This window comes from Rhinolophus hipposideros (assembly GCF_964194185.1).
Source record: "Rhinolophus hipposideros genome assembly, chromosome: 20".
Taxonomy (NCBI): domain Eukaryota; kingdom Metazoa; phylum Chordata; class Mammalia; order Chiroptera; family Rhinolophidae; genus Rhinolophus; species Rhinolophus hipposideros.
The window spans coordinates 53,436,270-53,457,547 of record NC_138066.1 but is presented as its reverse complement, the minus strand read 5'-3'; the positions used below and the strand labels follow the sequence as shown (position 1 = coordinate 53,457,547).

The 21,278-nt window shown below is 49.9% G+C and overlaps 1 protein-coding gene across 1 annotated transcript in view; it reads right to left on the bottom strand.

The window, feature by feature from the left end:
- FOXK2 (forkhead box K2) overlaps positions 1-12,431 on the bottom strand; it is a gene marked incomplete at its 5' end in the record, with an annotated part of 40,793 nt that extends 28,362 nt beyond the window's left edge. Inside the window, one exon of the mRNA XM_081030044.1 lies at positions 12,028-12,431. Within this exon, the coding sequence (XP_080886170.1) occupies positions 12,028-12,431 (404 nt within the window). The remainder of the gene's footprint in view (positions 1-12,027) is intronic.
- Between the last annotated feature and the right edge of the window lie 8,847 nt (positions 12,432-21,278).

The window sequence follows — 21,278 nt, the reverse complement described above, 5'->3', positions numbered from 1 at the left end:
TGCAGCCGGCACAACACACACACACCTCTAATCAGCAAATCACGCTGCACACACCGTTCTTTTAACTTTTCCTGCTAAATATGGAAACTTCATTCTATGTGGATAAATACACTTGAGTGGCTATATGGTATGTCCTTGACCACAGCGTAATTTACATAATCTAAATGCCGAAATAGACTAATTAGTGCAATTAAAAAGCCTGTTTTAGTTTGACATGCAGATTTTCCCCACCTCCAATTGATGGCTTTTTCTTGGCCTTGAATAGAGCTTAGTGGTTAAAAACACTGGCAAGGAAGCTGGGCGTGGACTCAAATCTCAGCCCTACCGTTTCCAGGCTCTGACCCTTTGGATCAACACCCTCCAAGCCTCAACTCTCCCCTAGAACAGGGGCCAGAATCAATCCAATGGCATGCACAGGGACGTGCGAGCAGGAGCAGGAGCTGGGCCGGCCTGCGTCCCCTCACGTGACAGCTGCTGTCCCCCCACCTCCTGCAGGAAGAAGTCCACCCACCCCGCTGGGGAGCCGGACCATGGCAACATTTTAAAACACCCTGTAATAACTTACCAGGAAATTATTTCTTACTTTACGGTAAAGTAAACATCCTTCCTAAGACTGCAGGTATGAGGAAACATTTCTTTAACAAAATCACTATTATGGTCTGGCTTTCTCCTGAGGGATTTTAAAGAAAATGAAATCAACACTTCACACAGTGTAAGACCACTGAAGAATTTCATATTTCCTGACTCTAAGTATAGACCCTAACACATGACTAAGAATAGCCAAGAGAGACTCATTGAGAATGAAAGCGTGTGACTTTCATGTTATTTTACACTCGAGATAATTTAGAAATATTTTCATACTCTTTTTAAAAAACGAGACAATAAATTTGATTTTATTCAAATGTTGTCACATCACTAAATCCAAGAAAAAGAACTGCTGCTATTTCATACGCAATGAAAAAATAAGAATTGAAAGAATTACAATTTTCACTCAAAAGAACTGGTCATTGGGAGTGACATAAGCCAGGCGGCCCAGTAGGAAGCGCCAAGCTCCTCTCATTGCCTCACCCCACCACCCCCACCCCAAACCATGGAAAACAAGCAGAAACTGTCAGAACCAATTTGTGAAAACTCTGCAAAGCAGTCTGAAGTCTGCAATCAGCAGGTGCTGAATTGGGAAGAGGGGCCATGGAGGGTGGGCAAGTTTTAGATCCTGCTGCCTCTGGCCACCCTTCTGTGGGACAGCAATGGGCCTCTTTAAAACACCACGTATGCACTCAAAACGCTATTATATTCTGAAAACACAACAGTAAGTCTCCAATTTACTTGTTTAGGGTTTTCTGTATCCCATCTGTTTGAGAGTCAAAAGATGAGTTTCATACTGCCGATTACAGTCATGCGTCAATCAACGACAGGGATTCCCCCTGAGAAATGTGGCATTAGGCGATTTCGTCATCCGGGGCACGTCACACCTGGACGGTGCCGCCCACTGCCCCCCCTGGGCTGGAAGGCACAGCCCGAGGCTCCTGGGCTACCAGCCTGTCCAGCACGTCACTGTACTGAGTACTGTCGGCACCTGTCACACAGTGGTGAGTGCTTGTGCGTCTGGAGATACCTAAACATAGAAGAGGTGGCGTGAGAACACGGATGACAGGTAAGAAACGGTCCGCCTGTGTGTGCAGGACACTTCCCGAGGAGCCTGCAGGACGGGACGGCGCTCTGAGTCAGGGAGCGCGGAGGGGCTGCCCACGGGCGTGCACCTTACACACTGCGATCGGCCTCCACGAATTTATGAAAAAAATTTCTTTCTTCAATAAATTAACCTTAGCTTACTGTAACTTTTTTACTTTATAAACTTCAAAAAATTTTCAAACTTTCTTTTGTAATAACACTTAGCTTAAAACACGTTGTACAGCTGCACAAAAATATTTTCTTTATATCCTAATTCTATAAGCTTTTTTCTACTTTAAAATTTACTTTTTTTTACTTTTTAATTTTTGTTGTTGAAAACTACGACACAGAAATACCTTAGCCCAGGCCTCCTCAGGGTCCGGGCCATCAGTACCACTGTCCCCACACCCACATCCTGTTGCACTGGAAGGTCTCAGGGGCGATGACACGTATGCAGCTGTCGTCTCCTGTGACAATACTGCCTTCTTCGGGAACACCCCCGAAGGGCCTGCCTGAGACTCTTTGAGGAGATGTTGCTCTTTTTAGAAATATGTCCAGAATGGTTTGCTGGGTTTCTTCTCTTTCTTTTTCTCCTTTTTATTTTCCTTTGGCATTGTAGATTTGCTTGTAAGCGATAACACACCATGAACGGTCCTCTCTATGATGAAAACCTTTCAGTGTTGGGGCCACATTTTCGGACTTTTTAAGGAGCTTGTTGAGGTCTACAAAGCGTCTACTAAACCCTCACTGTGAGTGTTCTTGGGGGTTCGTCTTCTTTCTCTTCTCCTGCAGTTTCCTCTTCTCCTGCCTCCGTCAGGTGTGCGGCCCTGTTCCCGTTCCACCAACCCCTGGTTAGACGTCTCCTCAGGGACCCCCCTAGGAGCTCCCCGATGCCACCCTCATCCACACCAGGTCAAGTCGTTTGCCATCTCTGCCACAGCCCTGGGGACGTTTGCAGCCTCCTCCTCCTTGGCAAACCCTTTGAAATCATGGATGAGTCTCTTGATGTCTTCTTCCAGAAGCCACTCCTACAGTCCTTGGTGACGTCGCCCCAAGAGCCCGAGCAGGGCTCTCGATGCCGTCAGAGAGGTTGTGGTCCTTCCAGAACTGCATCTGTGTCCTTTCAGTGTCCTTCTCAGGGGCAGCAACAGCCTGGCCGCGCAGTGGCCTTAAAAGCTGCTATAATTCCCGACCCCCTGGTTGGTCAGAGGTGGTGTCTGGAGGGAGAAACACAACTGTGACATTGGGAACAAGGTCACCCATAAAAGGAGGGTGTCCGGGAGCATTACCAACAAGAAGCAAATGTTTGAAATGCACGTTATTGTCCTCACAGCACTTCTCCATTCGCTGGTGTAGCAGCAATTCGGGAGGGCTGCCTGGAAGCGGAGCTGTGTGCCGTCCGTGCCTCCTGACTGGCACTGGGTGCTGTCTGACATGCTTGAAGGCCCTGCGGTTCTCAGACCACAAAGGGTCTCAGTTTGCAGCCTGCAACACTGCCCCCAAGCAAGACTGTCATCCGGTCCATAAAAGCCCCGAAACCTGGCACTGACTTGGCCTCCTTCTGGATGAAATGTCTTTTCAGGGTCCGTTTCCAGAACAGGGAGTTTTCATCCAGATTGAATATTTGCTCTGGCGAGTAATTTTCCTCCACAATCAGCTGATCCAGAGTTTCCCAAACTTCTTCGCCTGCCTTCACATCAGCAGTCACAGTCTGACCACTCACTTCCACGTCATGGAATGAATGAGGATTCCTGAATCGTTTACACCACCCAGGGCAGGCAGTCAGTTCAACACTGTAGTTGGGTCCAGCCTTTTCTTTCAACGTTGCAAACTAACTTTTTGCTTTGGTCATGGTGCTAAGAGGGACACGCTCTGTGCCTGGCCTTCAGTTCAGGTCAGTAGAAGTCTCTCCACGTCTGATTTTAGGCCCTTCTCACACTTTTACTCATCTCGTTGCCTCCAAGGAAGCAGATCCTTTAACAGCTGTCACTTTGTTCTTATTCTTCACGATCGTAGCCATGATGGGATGGGACAGTCCTGGCTGGCAAGTAAAGCCATCACTGATGTCCCACCTTCACAGCCCTTAATCACTGTTAATTTCATTTCTAGGTCAGTCACTGGACGTGGCCTTTTCCTGGCAACATAGCAGTGGTTCTGTACACTGAGGGGCCGTGATGAACAAAACACCAGATTAAATCAAACACAAGGGAACACGGTACAATCAAGAGAAACACATTAAACACGAGATGTAATGCCAGTGTTAAGATGACATACTGGTTTACAACATTTTTTTAACAAGCATAAAGAGTACACTATCAAATAATGATAAAAGTACAGTAAAACATAAACCAGTGATATGGTCGTTTACCATCAAGCATTGTGCACTGCACACAATCATTATGTGCTGACTTTTACATGACTGGCAGCGCAGGGGTCTGTTGACACCAGCGTCCCCACAAATGCATGGGGAGTGCGCTGTGATGTCATGCCGGCCACAATGTCACTAGGCCACAGGAATCTTCAGCTCCATTGTAACCTACGGGACCACTGTCGTACATGCCACATGTGGCCTGTGACTGACTGAAATGCTATGTGATGCATGACTGTATTAGTGACAAATACTGCGAGAAAACAACATCTGGCAGCAGCAGTCTTTCACAGTGTGGTTGCGGTGACAGTAATGTCACACTCCCTCACATCGTCAATTATTTTCCAAGGAAACCAAGACCACAAAAAACTGGAAGTCCACTAGAACAACTCAATGTCTTTTTCCCATTAATCATAGGTGTTTTCAGAGTAATTTTACCAGCCTCACTAAAGCCAGTGGACATGCCCACTAAAGCCAGTGGACATACATATTCCAAGGGAGAGAACATAGGCTACTCCTTACAGTGCTGAGACCAACCAGCTTACAACTCAGGGAAGATTTAGGACCGCATTCTGGGTCTCATGAGGATGCAGAGGCGTGGCCCCCAAACAGGTCTCTCCACCTCGGGCCGTGTCAGAAAGGTGCCCACCACGGGCTTCGCAGCAAATGCTTTGGTCGCTTAAAGGTCCTAATCAAGGACCAAGCATCTGGCTAAGAGTGATGTCCAACTGTTACCAACTGCTAGATCACACTCTATTGCACAGGTCTCTAGCACCCCGCCACGGAACTGGGGGCTGGACCCTTCACTCTTGGGGGGCTGTCCTGTGCATTGGAGGGTATTTAGCAGCGTCCCTGGCCCACTAGACGCCAGAAGTACCTCCCCCTGTTGAGCCAACCTAACGTGTCTCCAGGTATGGCCAAATGTCGCTGGAAGGGAGAGGGAGCCCCAGTGAGAACCACTGTTCTGCAGTTAGTCCTCACTTAACGTCGTGAATACGTTCTGCGACTTTGAGCGAAACGATAACTAAACCAACTGTACCCCAGGCTAAGTGATGTGAGAGTTAAGCTCCCAGGGCAACTCATCAATGTTACATGGAAATGGTATCATTTGAGGACCTGCTACGCTCTGATACCTCTCACTGGAGAAGACACACAGCATTTTGTCCCAAATGACAAACTGCAGCAAAACCAAATGTCTAAACTCTTTGTGGAAGTCTCAGCAGAGCTCCTTCCCGGTGCCCAGCCAAGGAGTGGGGTGCCCAGGACCAAACACACACCCTAGAAACTGATGCGTGTGAGTTTCTGAAAGCCCAGCCTCATGTCCCCACGGCCACTTCCTTGTCGCGGGGCTCACACTGCTTCAAATCACAGAAGTGACAATGTGTGCATTAAACATGCTGGTGTGTTAGGTTTCATTAACAAATTCAAAAAATCCTCATTAGGAACTGGGACTGGAAGTGTGGGAGTAGGCTTCCTATGTTATCATTAAGATATTGTAAACTACTCCAAAACCCAGACATGAAAGAAAACAGGAGCCACACAAAAATGTTAAAACAGATTAAGAATACTATCCAAAATGATAACTGCTTTCATTCAAAGCTTCCTTATTTTAGAAACCCTTTTCTTCATTTTCCAAAATAAAAAAAACCACACCTTTATCCTCAGCAAAGCAAGAATTGTTGCAATGTCACAATGGAAAAATATGCTGTTACTATAACAGCCTCACCTTCTGGAATATTTCCACCAATTACACATGAAACTATGCTGTGCTTCTGCAACTAGATGGGACTTGCTGGTAAGTGGGGGGCATAAATAGGGGAGCCACATCTGACTAGACTCAGCACGTGAGACACCCAGGTACCAGTACCGTTGTAAACCAGTCACCTGGCGCACACATTCTGGACATGTACCAAGTGATGATGTCTCTGTGCCATTTCTGGGTGGCACAGATATACAGAGGACCTGGTCCCCCTGGAGGAGCAGAGACAAGATGAGTTACTGCACGAGACCAGGAAGAGGGAGTGACCTACCTTCTTGAGCCTGACAGCAGAAGCGGCTGAGAACAGACTGGTCCCCAGAACGGCTGTGACCTCCACTCTAGGGGCCCTGAGCACCCACGCTCACCTGCAGGCCTGCAGGGGACCCCAGCTTCAGGTCCTCACTGCCTCTCAGAAGGAAACCATGACCCATTTCAATTAAGGTCTGACAATTAAGTTCGGAAACTCATTGTAATAATGTTGCTGACCTTTTTTTTGATATCAGAGGGATTATTCATTACAAATTTGTACCAATTGGACATGTTTACTATTTGGAAGTGGTAAAAAGGTTGCATGAAAAAGTTAGACCTGAACTTTTCGCCAACAATTCCTGGCTCTTGCATCACGACAATGCACCAGCTCACACGGCACTGTCTGTGAGGGAGTTTTTAGCCAGGAAACAAATACCTGTATTGGAACACCTTCCCTACTCACCGGATCTGGCCCCCAATGACATCTTTCTTTACCCAAAGATACAGGAAATATTGAAAGGAAGACATTTTGATGACATTCAGGACATCAACGGTAACATGACGACAGCTCTGATGGCCATTCCAGAAAAAGAGTTCCAAAATGGCTTTGAAGGGTGGACTAGGCGCTGGCGTCAGTGCATAGCTTCCCCAGGGGAGTCCTTCGAAGGTGACCGGAGTGATACTCAGCAATGAGGTGTGGAGCACTTTTTCTAGGGTGAGTTTGCGACCTTAATCATCCGACCTCATGGTGTGGCTCATTACACTTCAGTGAAAAGCAGTTTGGAAAGAAAACCAGCACATGGTCAATCGCACAGTTCTTTGACTGATGGCATCAATGAACAAGTATCCTTCAAATCAGAACCTTTCCTGATCGCCCAAGGCAGGGGCCCTTTCCCTTTTCCTCTGAAGCAGAATGTGGTGAAACTGACACGTTGGAAAGGAACCTTTGGAAGGGAGGGAGGGGTACCCCCAGATGGACCTGTCCAGGATCGGCCTGCTGGACGATACCGACCATGTCCCAAGGCCAGTCTTTAGCCTTAGGTCCTGCTGGGGGAGGGCAACCTTCCCCGGCAGAAGGAAGCTCAGACTTTGCCCAGTACTCCAAGAGGCCCTCGATCAATTTACTGCACGCATCTGTGCACGTGGAGTTATGAGCAAGGGGACATTTCTACCCTCATGTCACATTTACTGTCACATCACATCCTTATGGGCCCCTCCCCACCAGGACACAGATGGCCCCAGATGTCTAGCAGGGGCAGGTGTGGTGCTAATTGTCACACGACGTCAGTTGTTATCCCCGTGTCAGAAACGAGGGAACTAAAACTCAGGCAGGTTAAGCAGCAGAGCTGGCATTTGGCCCCGGTCTGTTCGACTCCAGAACCCTCCTCGCCATCTCGTGACAGTTAGTAAGCATACAAGTGATCCCACAGGTGACAAGTCCCGTCACGTAGACTTGTTTCTCAAAATGTGTTAGAAGTTCAACTTATTTTAAATCTAAGCCAAGGAGCAAACTGAGTTTTACCACTGGAAGAACTACTGAACACGAGGTGATTTTTAACACAGTACAGTAATGATTATGCTAAAACAGCTGCACTGTTTCCAATGTCTACAAGTCAATGATAAAAATGTATCTCAATTTGCTGCATGAATGCATATTGTAGCTTTTAAAGAAAAGTACACAGTGGTCATGAAAAGCGATTAATTTGTACACTAAGCACTTTTCAAAGCACAAAGCACCTCTGCCCCTGGGCTTTGAGCACCTGCCTGGCACGTTGCCCACTCCTGGGTCCTAGGGTCCTGCCATCAGGGATCCTGACCCTCAGCTCTGCTTACAAGCGCATCCCAGTCTCAGGTCATAAGAATGAAGGCATTTCAGCCAATCCTACCGCCCTGGAACAAGAAACCACGCCATAGACACAGAGAACAAGCTGATAGCAGCCGAGAGGGAGGGGGTGGGAGGGTGGGTAAAATGTTTAAAGTGAATGAAAAAAGTAAAAGAAAACACGCTAAGGCCTCACTAGTGGCTCTGCTCGGGCCTTCAAACAAGATAGCCCATTTTACCTTCTACTGGGAACTGTCCCCTCCACACCTCGTGTGTGCCCACTCTTCAGGCCGACTGGCCTCGGCTGCATCACTCAGTGGTTCCTACACCCACCTCCCCTGGTAATCCTGAGGTCTGCCCTCCTCTGCCCTCCTTACCACACCCACCCCACCCACAAACACTTCATACATACCCCACCTCCATCCCACTCCCCAGCCTTTCTCATCCTCCAAAATGTCCTCAGGTCACTGTCTTCTTCTCCAGGCCAGCTCCTCTCTTGGCAGCCCCAGCTTATTGTCTCCCTTTCTGGTACTGCTATTCTCCGGGAACCTCGGCGTTGCCCCACCCCCACGTCTGAGTTCACGTCTCTTGGGAGTCTCCACCTGGAAAGCTCCAGAAGCCACTGTGTGCTGGCTCTCCAGTCCTCACCTTAGAGGATGCTATCTAACTTCATGAGTCTTCAAATGTGACATCACCAAACTTAACCTGCAAGTTAAAACATCCCACAAAGAAAGGAGGTGTTGCTGTGTCACCGACTGACAGGCAGTTAGTTCAGCACAGAACCGGGCCACTTTTCTAAACCAACACAGCTACACTTTTGCACGTTTAGTTTAGGGCAATAATGAATTCAACTTGTTCTGCTTTTGTTTGGCTGTTAGATATCACAGGATCTTATTGATCAAAAATGTTGTCAAATTCACTTGATAGCTCAAGGTGTAAACAACTGTTAAGGAGTTGCTTATTTTTATTTGTAAATTATACTGTTTGCTACCGTGGCAACAAGAGCAGCGACACACCCAGGCATTCTCGCCCAACAGCCTTGCTAACACACTTGGCTACTCACCCAGACCCCAGACCAGGTCCTCAAAGAGGGCATTCTTCAGTCTGTCGTTGAGGGCTGTGACACGCTCCCCCTAACAGGCCCAGGCAACTCGCACAGCTCACCCCAAGGTCCCTTCCAGCCCCAATTCCAACTTCTCTAGCGCCAGGCTGCCAGCCCAGCCACACCTGCAAGGCGCCTCAACCTCCCCCTTCCAGAAGCCCCGCCCAGGTGGCTCTGGGCTCTCCCATGCAGCCCACCCTACATACCACCCCCAGTCCCAATAACACCGGCACCTCCAGCCAAGTCAGACGCTCTTTCTAGAGAAGAAAGTTGCATTTCTGTACACACAGCCCTGCATACTTGGCCAAACACCAAGGATTTGTGGAAGTCACTTGTTTTCTAGAAAACCACACGCCTGGCCCTCATACACACTTCAGCACTCCCAACCCTACACACGCTGGTCCACACTGGGCATGGCTCTCCAACCACTGTGCAAAAGGCGCTGTATTCAGATCTCACCCAAACCATAAAATACTCATGACTACAGGGGCACAGTCCTCGTCTATCTCTATTCCCCCTAATTAATACATTATTTAGTATTTTAATAAAACAATGAACCGTACTTTAAGCCTGGACTACTTATGTACACTTCCAAATGCTCTGAAAATTTTTTTCATTATTTAGAGAATACTTTATTAATTTCTGTAATCAAACCCATGTAGATAAGACCTTACGTATTTAATACAGTGTTACCCCTGTGCAAATGGAAAAAATGTCTAACGATTCTAGACCAGTATGGGTGTTTATTTCTGTACAATGCCAACCCAATACAGTACAACTGGGATACTTTTTCCAAAGTTGACAGCACAGCTAGTTTCCAAAAATTCAAATTATACATATACAATTATGTATTATATAATTATATATATATATATATATATATATATATATCTTCACACACACACAGAGGGTGTCAAAAAAATGCATATACATTTTAAGAAAGGAAAACTGTATTAAAATTGTAATACTCAATATATACCGATAACAAAAGATGAATATAAAAGTCACGTTTGACTTTTGCAATTACAAGAGGTGCTCAAAGGGGTTCCCATCAGCGTCCAGACACTTCTGATTGTGGTGAACTACTGCTTGAGCAACATTGGCCAAAGTGTCCACTTGTACACATTTTTTGGCACTCCCGGTGTGTGTGTGTGTGCGTGTGTGTTTATATAAAAAGACCAACATACTGATGTTACTCATTAACAACAGCCATAGCTTTTCCAGGCTCTGTATGATATAAGGTTTTTGGTGTTTTTTTTTGAGAGCCCACTGGCCCATGTAGGAATCGAACCTGCAGCCTTCGGAGTTAGGAGCACGAAGCTCTAACCGCCTGAGCCACCGGGCCGGCCCCTCCAGGCTCTGCAGTCATTGTAAAATTTTAATATTAACTACAAAACGTACATTCATCTTAAATTGGAACTGGAATAAAATGATTGTCATTCAAATAACAAACCATGGGTTGTCATTTTTTGACTCTACAGTTATTTTCAATTCAACAGGCAAATGTGAATAAGCAATATTTCAACCTCTGCCTAATTGCTCTATATTACATGCGCTTTTTTTAAACTTAGAGTTTGATTTTTTTAACTTAAAAAGAACGTGTAACATAAAGCTGAATTTAATTTCCAGAAAAAGATTTTGAAAACAATCCGTCTACATTTCGCTAGTACCAACTGTCTTTACCGTTTATTCTGCTTACCTGTACCTGGTATCCACTACACTAGAAACTTGGAAATGATGCCTTACAAACACAGAGGCGCTGCAAAGTCCCACTTATTTTACGCTGTAACAAAGTAAAACTCCCTTTGTGGAAAGCACCAGTCCCGTCTGCCAGTTCGGGCAGAGGTTCCAGGCCCGGCCTCGAGCCCGGCCTCTTCCCCGCCAGAGGCCACCTGCACCCCACTGCCTGTCTCGCTCATCACTTCTGCCAGGCCCGCAGCGCCGCGCACAAAGTCTGGATTCCGCTCCTCGCCAGGAGGTCAAGTTACTTCCACGCTTACCACGTGAACACAAATGGTTCGGGCTGAATGGCAATGAGAATTTTCTTTAAGAACCTCCGAATGCTCAGAGGTAAGATACAACGTTCGCTGTGACATCAGTTACTTGCAAACAACCAACTGTCGTACTGACAGGCCCCCGTCGGTGTCACGCGGCCCGGAGCACAAACGCACCGCAGCGCGTTCTGCACTGACGCTGCCATCACGGCTCGGGGAGCACGCGTCCCAAGCCGCCTGGGAGGCGGCGCAACACACACGTACGGAAATCAGGGAATTACGAAAAGCAACAGCTCCAGCCTGCACTTCCCACAAAAGCACGTAGAAATCCCAGCTTGCGACAAAGGCGCGACTCGCAACGATGGGAAAGGCGCACCCGAGGAGTCATCAGCGTTTCCCGGCGAGCAAGCCGCTTTTTAAGCACGACGACAGCTTCGTAAAACCAAAGCAGCAGCGGAACGCTCCGGAGCGGGACGGGCACCGCGCGAGGGGGGCTCGGTTAACAGCACAAGCTGCACGATGACCTCTAAGCGACCCCGACTCTAAAGCTACGGACGCGTTCGCAGCGTCCAGCTTCCCCCCAACTTTGAGGTCCGGGCAGAGACTGAAGGGCCGCCCTGCTTTCGGCCGCCGAGCGCAGGACGGGCCAACGGCGCCCGCCCGGACTCAGGAGACGCGCTCCCGCACGGCTCTCGGAAACGCGCGGGACAAAGGGACGCGCGCGGCCGTCCTCCGCCCGCAAACGACAGGCGCTCGCTGGGGCAGTTCCGGCGCCGCGCTGCCCGCTGCCCGCGCGCTGGCGTGACAACCGTGCGGACGCGCGGGGCGCCGGGGGCCCACAGCCGGCCCACGTGCCGAGGAGCCGAGCGCGCCCGCCGCGGGAGGGGAGGGCGGGGGCCCGCGCGTGGGCCCGCGCGTGGGCCGGCGGCACGAGGCCGGGGCCGGTCCCGATCAGTGTCCGCCGCAGGGCGAGACCCGGGCCGGGCGTCGGGGGCGGGCGGGGCGGCGCGGGGACCGGGGGCGCGCGGGGCGGGGCGGGGTGCCGGCCGCGGGCCCACTCACACGCGCGGCAGCTGCAGCGGCGGCGCCCCGCGCCTCTGGAACACGCCGTCCACGAACACGCCGTTCTTGCCCAGGCAGCGCAGGTAGAAGTCGCCGCCGGCGTCGGGCCCAGGCTGCGCCGAGGGCTCGGGGGCCGCCCCGCCATGGCCGCCGCCCGGGGGCGTGAAAATCTCCAGGTGGCGCCGAGAGATGAAGCTCGAGTGGCCCATGCTCACGTCCACCGAGCCCTGCGACGAGTTGCGGCCGATGGTCACCGAGCGCTTCTTCATCAGGTACTCGAACTCGCGGCCCTCGAGGCGCGCCACGGCCCAGCCGCCCGGCGGGGACCCGCCGCCCGCGCCGCCGCCGGCCCCGCCGCCCGCGGGAGGCCCGCCCGCGCCCGGGAGCGCCGCGGCCGCCGCCATGGGCCTGCGCGGCCCGGCGCCTTCCGCCGCCGCCGCCACGGAGCTGAGGCCCAGCGAGGCCGCCGGCCGGCGAGCGACGAGCGGCGGCGAGGGGCGGGACACGCGCGGCGCGCTCGAGCGGCGCCGGGCCCGCGGACGGACGGCCGCGCCCGCCTATGGGGGCGACGCACGCCAGTGGGGCTACCCGCGCCAGCCAATGGCGAGGCACGCCGGCCGAGCGCCGCACGACCCAGCCGCGTCGCCCGACGCAGGCGCGGCTTCGAGCGGCCTGGAAAACCCGGGGCGGAGCGCAGCGCGGCTGGCCGCGGAGCCGCCGAGCGGACCGCGGGCCGGCGGGGGCGGGGGCCGGTCAAGGTCGGCGCGGGCGAAGGGGCGCGGTGCCTCCTGTCCCGCGGGGCAGCGGCTCGGCCGCGGGGCCAGGGCAGCCCGCAGGCGCCCGCACACTGTCCGCGCTCAGCCTCTGCCGTCACCCTCACCGCTGGGGACTGCCGCCTGTTAACCGTAGTTACTGGCTAAGCCCATGCAACGCCCAGCTTGGGCATCGTCAGTTTCTGCCTCGGTTAACCCGGTGTGAGGCGCCCCCCGCAGCAAGGATGTCAGGCCGGGACGCTTCGTAGTCACGGGCCGCCCGGGCCAGGCTCCGGCCGGGGCGCAGCGCCCACGCGCGGTCCTGGGGCGCTCCCCACGCCACGGGGAGCTGCTGGGTCAGGACCAGGGCCACCACGGGCTCGGCAGCCGAGCGACGGAGGCAGGGAGCGCGCCCGGCGAGCAGAGCGCCCGCCCGGCCCGCCTGCGCGAAGTGGAAACCGCAACACACTGCACCTTCCAGTCTCCGCTGCGGGCGGCACTGTGGGCCACGCGGCCCACACGAGGGACCGTCACGAGGACGCGAGGGGCTGTCACGCTCTGCCGACAGTGGCCCCTACCGACAGGGTGGCGATCAGCCCAGTGCCCCCTTCTGCGCTGATCGTTAATCGTGAAGAATAATTATTACAACAGAAAGCCATAATTTTAAGTACAAAGGGAGATCAGTGTGAGGCCAAGACCACGCCGTGAGAGGAAGCTGGGCTTCGGTTGAGCAGGAGAAAGGAAACATTCCGGGCCAGACCTGCTGGAGAGGCCGGGTGCACTGCGCGGCCCTTTATTCATTGTGTGCGTGTGCGTGCGTGTGTGTGTGTGTGCGTGCGCGTGTGTGCGTGTGTGTGCGCGTGTGCGTGCGTGTGTGTGTGCGTGCGTGTGTGTGTGCGCGTACGTGTGTGCGTGTGTGTGTGCGCGTGCGTGCGTGTGTGTGTGCGCGCGTGTGCGTGTGTGTGCGCGTGTGAGAAAACTCATTCCAAAAAAAGTGCAAATTAATGTGGCCCTCTGAGTGTGATATTTACATGTATTATTCGCCATAAGTGTGTTTGCAATTATAGTAGAAATTCCGAAGGGTTCAAACTGCTTTGTACCATAAGTATGGCACAATGTCCCAGACAAAAAAAATACAGTAGTTTCATTAAACACTCATCATTATATTGGAGAGCTTTCAGATGGTGTTGAGACACGTATGGAAATGACAGTGGGGACAGCACTCATCTAAAAACAAACACAGTCGATGGAAAGAGAGCACATAGGATCAAGCAGACTAAATGTTTCCACCCTGGAGTGTGTGGTCCCAGGCTCCTGCGACCAGGTGCACTGTGCACTGGCTCGGTGCTCACTCGGTGCACACGGCACACTCCCCACTCTGCATGGCTGTCAGAAGCTTCACTGAAATAAAGTTACTCATGGTGCTCACAGCACGTGTTGTCTGCTGTCAACCTTGACGAGGCTATTGGAAATGGTCACCTACTTTTCACGTGTTTCCATCAGCACAGTGTCTGCCGCATGCAGGATACCCAGGCCTGTGGACATAAAGGGGACGAGCTGGCAGCACTGCGCCCATGAATCTCAGTGACATCCTTACTGTCAGACACGAGGCACCTGGGAAGAAAGATGGGCAATGCCAGGCCCTACGCCAGTGGAGATGGTAAGGACCATGCAGCTCTGAGAAGAAAGGGATCGCTGCTGAGGGCTGGGACAGTCAGAAGGGCTGCAGAGCAGAGGGTGCGCTCATGCTGGCTTCCCATCCTGTCTGAGGACTCAGTAAGCACTCGCTGTATACCAGGAACAGGCCGGGGTGGACACGCGGTGAGCCTGCCAGGCAGTCATGCCCCGTCAGTGTGGGGTCACCATGTGTGAAAGATGACCAAGGGAAGCCAGCATGTGAGCCTGACGTGACTGAGGGGAAGCAGAAGCAGAGGGTGCCGAGGAGGTGCTGTGTGTCCCCGAAAATCAGACCGAGCCGGACCATCGGCTCTAGTGTGTCTTTCGGAGCAAAAATTAATAGAAGACCCAGCATTATATTATATATTGTATTATTTATAAAGACCTAGTATTATATTATGTTATATAGACTGGTCTTATATTAAAATAAGACTAAGTCTTATATTTTTTGCTCCAAAAGGCGCACTAGAGCTGATGGTCCGGCTAGGTCTTATTTTTGGGGAAACACAGAGCATCATGGCTCTTCATGTCACGGAGCTGACAGCAGAGATGTGGATGAGACACCCCAGACCCGAGTTGTACACAGGTTTGCTGTTTCATCCTTGGGACGTGTACTGGCCATCTAGCCAGGCCGGGTGCAGATGCAGGAGGAGGGCAGAGAGCCTGGCCAAGGGGCACCTGCCTCAGGGTGCTGGTCTGGCTGCAGGACCCACAGCACACCTGGAAAGAAAGACACCGCGCATGCTCTACGGCGCGGTGAGGGCCGCGAGATGGGCAGGAAGGCCCGGGGAGGAGGAGATGGGTGATCTGAGGCCTGAAGGACGTGAGCCAGGGGCCACAGTGGCATTTGGGCAAAGAGCAAGGCCAAGGACCCTGAGGCGGGCTTGTGCCCATCACATGCTGAGCCTGAGCAGGCCCATGAGGGAGGGAGCAGAAACAGCCAGGGAGCAGACAGAGGGCTCGATGCATCCTAGGCTCTATATTAAGTGAAAGGGGAAACCACTGGGCAGTTCAAGTGAGGAGTAACAGGATCTGATTTAACTTTTTAGAAGTTGAATCTGTTTGCTGTGTGGGACACAATGGAAAACAGGGAGGCTGTGTCTCCTGTAATGACTCAGGCTACAGAAAAGGGTAGCTGGACCCACAGTCCTTCAAGACTTTTGCATAAGTACCCAGAAAACTAATTTTGTGAACACCTCTAAGCCCTCCCCCCCACATTTAAGATAATAGCAAAATTTTCCATCATGTTTAAATAGTTGCAATGGACGTAATTTCCAAAATGTTATACATATTGACTTCTAAAATTAAACTGTGACCTCATCCCATAAATGCATCCAGTGGAGTTTGAACGCCATTATGCTTTGAAACCGACCCACTATCATATGTTTTATAAACACAAACAATCTCTTGATTAACAGTCAGGAGTTCTATTAAATCCTTTTCTCCTAAACTCATTTCCATTCAAATTCCCCCACGAATTTTCTTCTAAATACAATAAGTGTTTATACTTGAACATAATTTACTAATGACTCTATGATTAATCCCTGGAGAGAGACAGACAGACAGAAGGGGGGGAGGGGAGAGAGAGAGATTGAGTTGCAATTTCTTACGAACATAAGTCTCACGTTAAAAACATTTTCCCTCAGTTGACTTAGTATTACAACTATTATTAACACATAATTGATCAAAGCAATATAAATACATGCAAGCTTTAATTAAGACTAAAACATTGAATTTTATTGGAGATTTATCTCTTAATAATATGTCTGGGCCTTTTTTTCCCCTGACAGTTACAGTTAGTTCATATACCCAGTGATGAGAATTACTAGAGTGAAGAAGGGTATAGGATCAATATTATCCCTATTTTTTTCATAAATGTATAACATAATTAAATAGAACTAGAGGAAGTTTGTTATAGCAACCTAAGTCTGTTCTTTGAGCCTCTTTGGTTGCAGGCACCAGATGAGAGCTGAACAGAGACTGCAGGGGTCTCTCAGCACCAAGAGATGTTGGAGCAAAGGGAAGAGCTCTTGGTGCAACCCAGGCAAATGGTTGAGACCCTAGAAAGGCCACACCCTTGCGGAAAGGGCTACACATCAGGAGCAGAGAAAAAAATAAAATATCTGCAATGCAGAACGCACTAAATTTGCCGAACACCAGACTGGATGGAACTGAAGAGGGGATTTTTCAACTCAAAGTCACATCGATAGAAACCATCTAAATCAAAACGCAAAGAAAAATGACAATGAGAAAAAAAGGTAACAGAAAGGAATATTAGAGACCTGTGGGGAAAGATCAAATGGTCTAATGTACATAAAATTGTGCTCCCAAAAGAAAAGGAAAATAAATGGAGCACAAGAAATATTTAAAGAGAGAATAGGTGAGAATTTTACAAATGGATGAGAATGCACCAACTCACAGATCCGAAAAGTTTAGCAAACCCCAAGGAGGACACATTGAAAGTAAAAACCGTGGAGGCATATTGTAGTCCAACGGCTGAAAACCAAAGGTAAAGATAAAAGTCCTTAAAGCAGACAAAAAAAAAAAAAAAAAAGACACACCACACTCAGGACAACTCTAGTGAGAAGGACAGCTGACTTCTTATTAAAAGTAATGGAAGCCAGAAGACAAATCACACAGCAAAATGCTTAAAGTAAACAAATGAAAATCATTGAGACGAGAAGTCAACACCTAACAAAAATGCCCTTCAAAAATTAAGGTGATGAAAGACATGTTCAGATAAACAGAAACCAAAAAATGTTGTCACCAGAAGACGTGGCCTTTAAACCATACAAAGGAGGTTCTTCAGGCCAGAGGAAAATGACCCAAAAGGGAATCCCAGGTGGCCTATGTGGGTAACTGTCCAAGACATTTAAAATCATTTCTTGAAGACGTTATTGAATGATGACTTGAAGCAAATTTTAAAACGATGTTGTGAGTTTTAGAGCAAGGCTGTCTGACACACTTTCCTGCACTAACAGGAATGTTTCCTTACAGCCCCTGCCCACAAGGAAGCCACCAACTTGTGGGGCTCTGGGCACCTCAGTGTGGCTAGTGTGACTGAGGAGCTGAATGTTAAAATTGTATTTAAATATAATCAATTTAACTTTGTACTTAAAGAGCCACATTTAACTAATGGCTACCAAACTGGACAGTTGAACCTGTAGAAAAAAATGACAATGAAAGAACACAGAGTAGGAGGGGAGTTGATGTTATTTCACTGTTTTATGGTTCTTACATGGTTCATGAAGTGGCATAATATGATTTCAAAGTGGAGTGACAAGTGAAGGGTGCACACCACCGTGTTTCCCCAAAAAAAGGACCTGGCTGGACCATCAGCTCTAATGCGTCTTTTGGAGCAAAAATTAATATAAGACCTTGTATTTATTATATTATATTATATTATATTATATTATATTATATTATATTATATTATATTATACCTGGTCTTATATTAATTTTTGCTGCAAAAGACGCATTAGAGCTAATGGTCCAGCTAGGTCTTCTTTTTGGGGAAACACAGTATAATTTCTAGATCAACTACTATAAAAATCAGTATAAATATATAGAATATGTTACATATACTACCTATCAGAAAATACTATAAAGAAGATAAAATGGTATTTAAAAAATACATGAATAATCCAGGAGAGCAAGAAGGAATGAAGTGCAGATGAAACAAACACAGAACAGCAAGGTGGCGACTTTAAACCACTTTGGGGGCTGCTCAGTCATTTACATTAAACGTAAACTATAGAGAACGATGATCACAGGTCAAAGACTTTAGACTGAGAAGAAAACACAGTCTAACTCATGAGTTTACTGGACACACACTTGAAATCATAAGACTTCATAAACTGAAAGCACGAGGACAAAAAAGAGATACTGTGCAGCCCCGAGTCGTGAGAAAGTGGCTGCAGCAATGTCAGACAAGGAGACCCAGTGAAGGATGGTCACCAGAGGAGGAGTCCATAATGACAAAGGGTTCCAATCCTCAGAAAAATGCAGGAATCCGAAGTGTATGCAACAACATTACTTCCAAATGTTCACCGCAAAAATGGACAGAACGAAAAGGAGAAATAAAAGAAGCCACAAGTACAGTTCGAGATGTTAACACTTCGCTATGTAATTAGCAGAACAGGCACAGAAATCCGGAAGGACAGACAGGGAGTGTCATGAACCAGCTCAGCCAGTTACACTGCACACAAAGACCCCTGCTCTCTACCTCTGCAGTAGTCCAGCCACGTGCGGCGCTGGCAGAGTGGGAAGGAAGGGACCGCGGAGAAGTCTCACACGTCCACCTTGGTCTTTCCACCAGTGAGTGGTGTGGCCGAGATCCCACCGCCTCGTCCGCATCTCATTCCTGATGTGTGATGAACACATTCCTGATGTGTTCATGTCTGGCTGCTCTCAGAGGGCCCTTCCAGCTCTAACGCTCCATTCTGAGGAGGCTCTGGGGCTGCCCTAGCATGCCGCCCCATTTGAAAACACGGTTTCTAGCAGAAGACAAAATCCAAACGAGGCCCAACACCTCCAGCATTTATGTTGGGGCTGTCCTGTCGGGAAAGTGCTGTCAGAGTCGCTTGTTATTCAGTTAGCAAAACTGATGCAGTGTTCTCTCATGCCAGCTGCTGCTTTAGGGACTGTCTGGATATTGAGTCAGGCCGTCCCCGTGACACTCCTGCCGTTGACAGACGCTCTGACTGCTCGCATGACACCTGGGCAGTGGGAGGCACACAGAGCTTGACTGACGTGCCACATCAGTAGTGGGACTGCTCGTCACCTCTTCACGAGAGACACAGAGATAAGGCTTCCTTTGAGTGCCACTCACAATAAAAAGGGGTGCTTACCATTGCTATAATAATCGTGAATTTTATCCTCTTTAAGAAATAAAAATTCAGAGTAAAATCCGGCACTCCAACTGGTTTCATTTAACGAGATAATACGAATAGTTTGTGATTAAGTCCTGTGGTTTTAAGGTGATAAAACTATGATTCATAACTTTTCACCACTAAAAGCCTTCAGAGGCTGTTTCCCACCAGCCAAAAGCCAGACCCAGCGGTGTGTTTCCTGCAAACGGGAGCCGCCCCGTCCAGCTTTCCCCAGTTCCTCCCACTTCTCCCAAGTGCTGTGCACTGTTGGCCGCCCCAGCCCCCACCTGCCAGTGCCATGCTCCACCCCGACCGCCACCAGCTGCCACCCTTGTTCCAAGAGTTCTCCTGTACCCAGGTGCCCTCCAACACATGTACTTAGTCCGCTCTTCTCACACAAAGTATTCTTCGCTGTGGCGACTGCGGCAACTGTGCTCTGTCCAGGACCCAGGACTTCTATGGTAGCTCACGTGTGTAAGTTATTTGGCAATCCATAACCTCTTGCACCTTGTGAGGCTTCTTGTTGCTTTCCTTGCACTGTTATTTACGTTCCTTACTCTTCAGGTGTGTCGTCTTATGTCTCCCACTCAGAGTAAACGCTCTGACTGCACAGACCATGACTTCTACCCCTAATGACACCATGCTCAGGACAGCGGCTCAGCACATACCCAGCTCATGAAACCACAGACCCACACGCCTGGCCCTGCCTGTGGGTGCCCAGCCCTTGTGGAAGAGATGGAAGAAGTGCTTTGAATTGCATGGAAGAAACATATTCTAAAGAGAGGAGATAATGCTCTTATTTGGCCAGGCTTTCAGAGAAAATAGAAGGTATACCCTTTACAGTACGGCCCTGCTGATAAGCAGTACCATAACTTCAAAATGTATTATTATGGGGTAAGCACTATATTAAGTAAATTATGTTTCACATTTCTGGTTTTCTTTACAGAAACACAAATGCTACAGTGTAAAAAATCGTATTACCACACACTTGCTGCTACGCAGGATTCTGAGAATGTTCTGTTTGATGAAATGCTCTGTTTGATCAAACATCCGAGGCTCTGAGGTGGGATTGTGCTCCCACCGCAACATCTCCACAGGAGCAGACGGAGAGTAGGTATTCCACATGCTTGTGAAATCACTGAACTGAACTGAGGTCTACTCGATAAAGAAACGTGGTGGAGGGGGAGGGAATGGAGGTGGGAGTGCGTCGGGGTCCCTGCCTCCCACAGGGAGTGGAGGGTGGAGAGGGGCTGGGACCCTAATTGCAAGATCAAGCCTATGGCTCCTCCTGCTACTAGTAAGTTTTGCCGCTTCGTGCTTTTTAACCTCTTCTGATCCCGGATGCTGTATGGGCACTTCACACACGCTAACTCGTTAATCCCCCAGCCAGACCCGCAGTGTGATGATGGGAGGGGAAGACTAGTGCCCAGTGGCCCCGACTGAGGCTGGCTGGGCCCCTGGCTGAAGTGGGCTGGCTGGCAAGGTCTGAGACCCAGCCCCAGGCTCCACCCCCACCCCCCCCAAGGAGGGCTACGTTCACCTTCTTTCTGGAGATGGCACTGCAGTGGACTTGGGGATACATGGAGGGTGTGGGGGTGCATGTTGGGGTCTGCAGTCCCTTCGGCCAGCTGTGCTCTGGCTCCCTGCCTGGGCACTTGCCTGGCCAGGGGTTGCCCCCAGGGGGTCCTGTCCTCCAGCCCCAGACCCAGGAGCATGTGTGGGGGGACACAAGCTTTGAACTACTCTGAGCCGCAGTCTGTGCAACATGCCCCCATCATCAGAGGTCCCCACTGAGCTGTTGGGACTGTCCCCCTGCATGCAGGTCGGATGGGAGTGCTCTTCTGTGGGAAAGTCCACACAAGAGCCCACAGCAATGCAGCAAATGCTCTTCCTTTACAGCAGCACCTCAGCAGGGCACACACCTGCCAGAGCCACCAGAAGCAAGGAACGG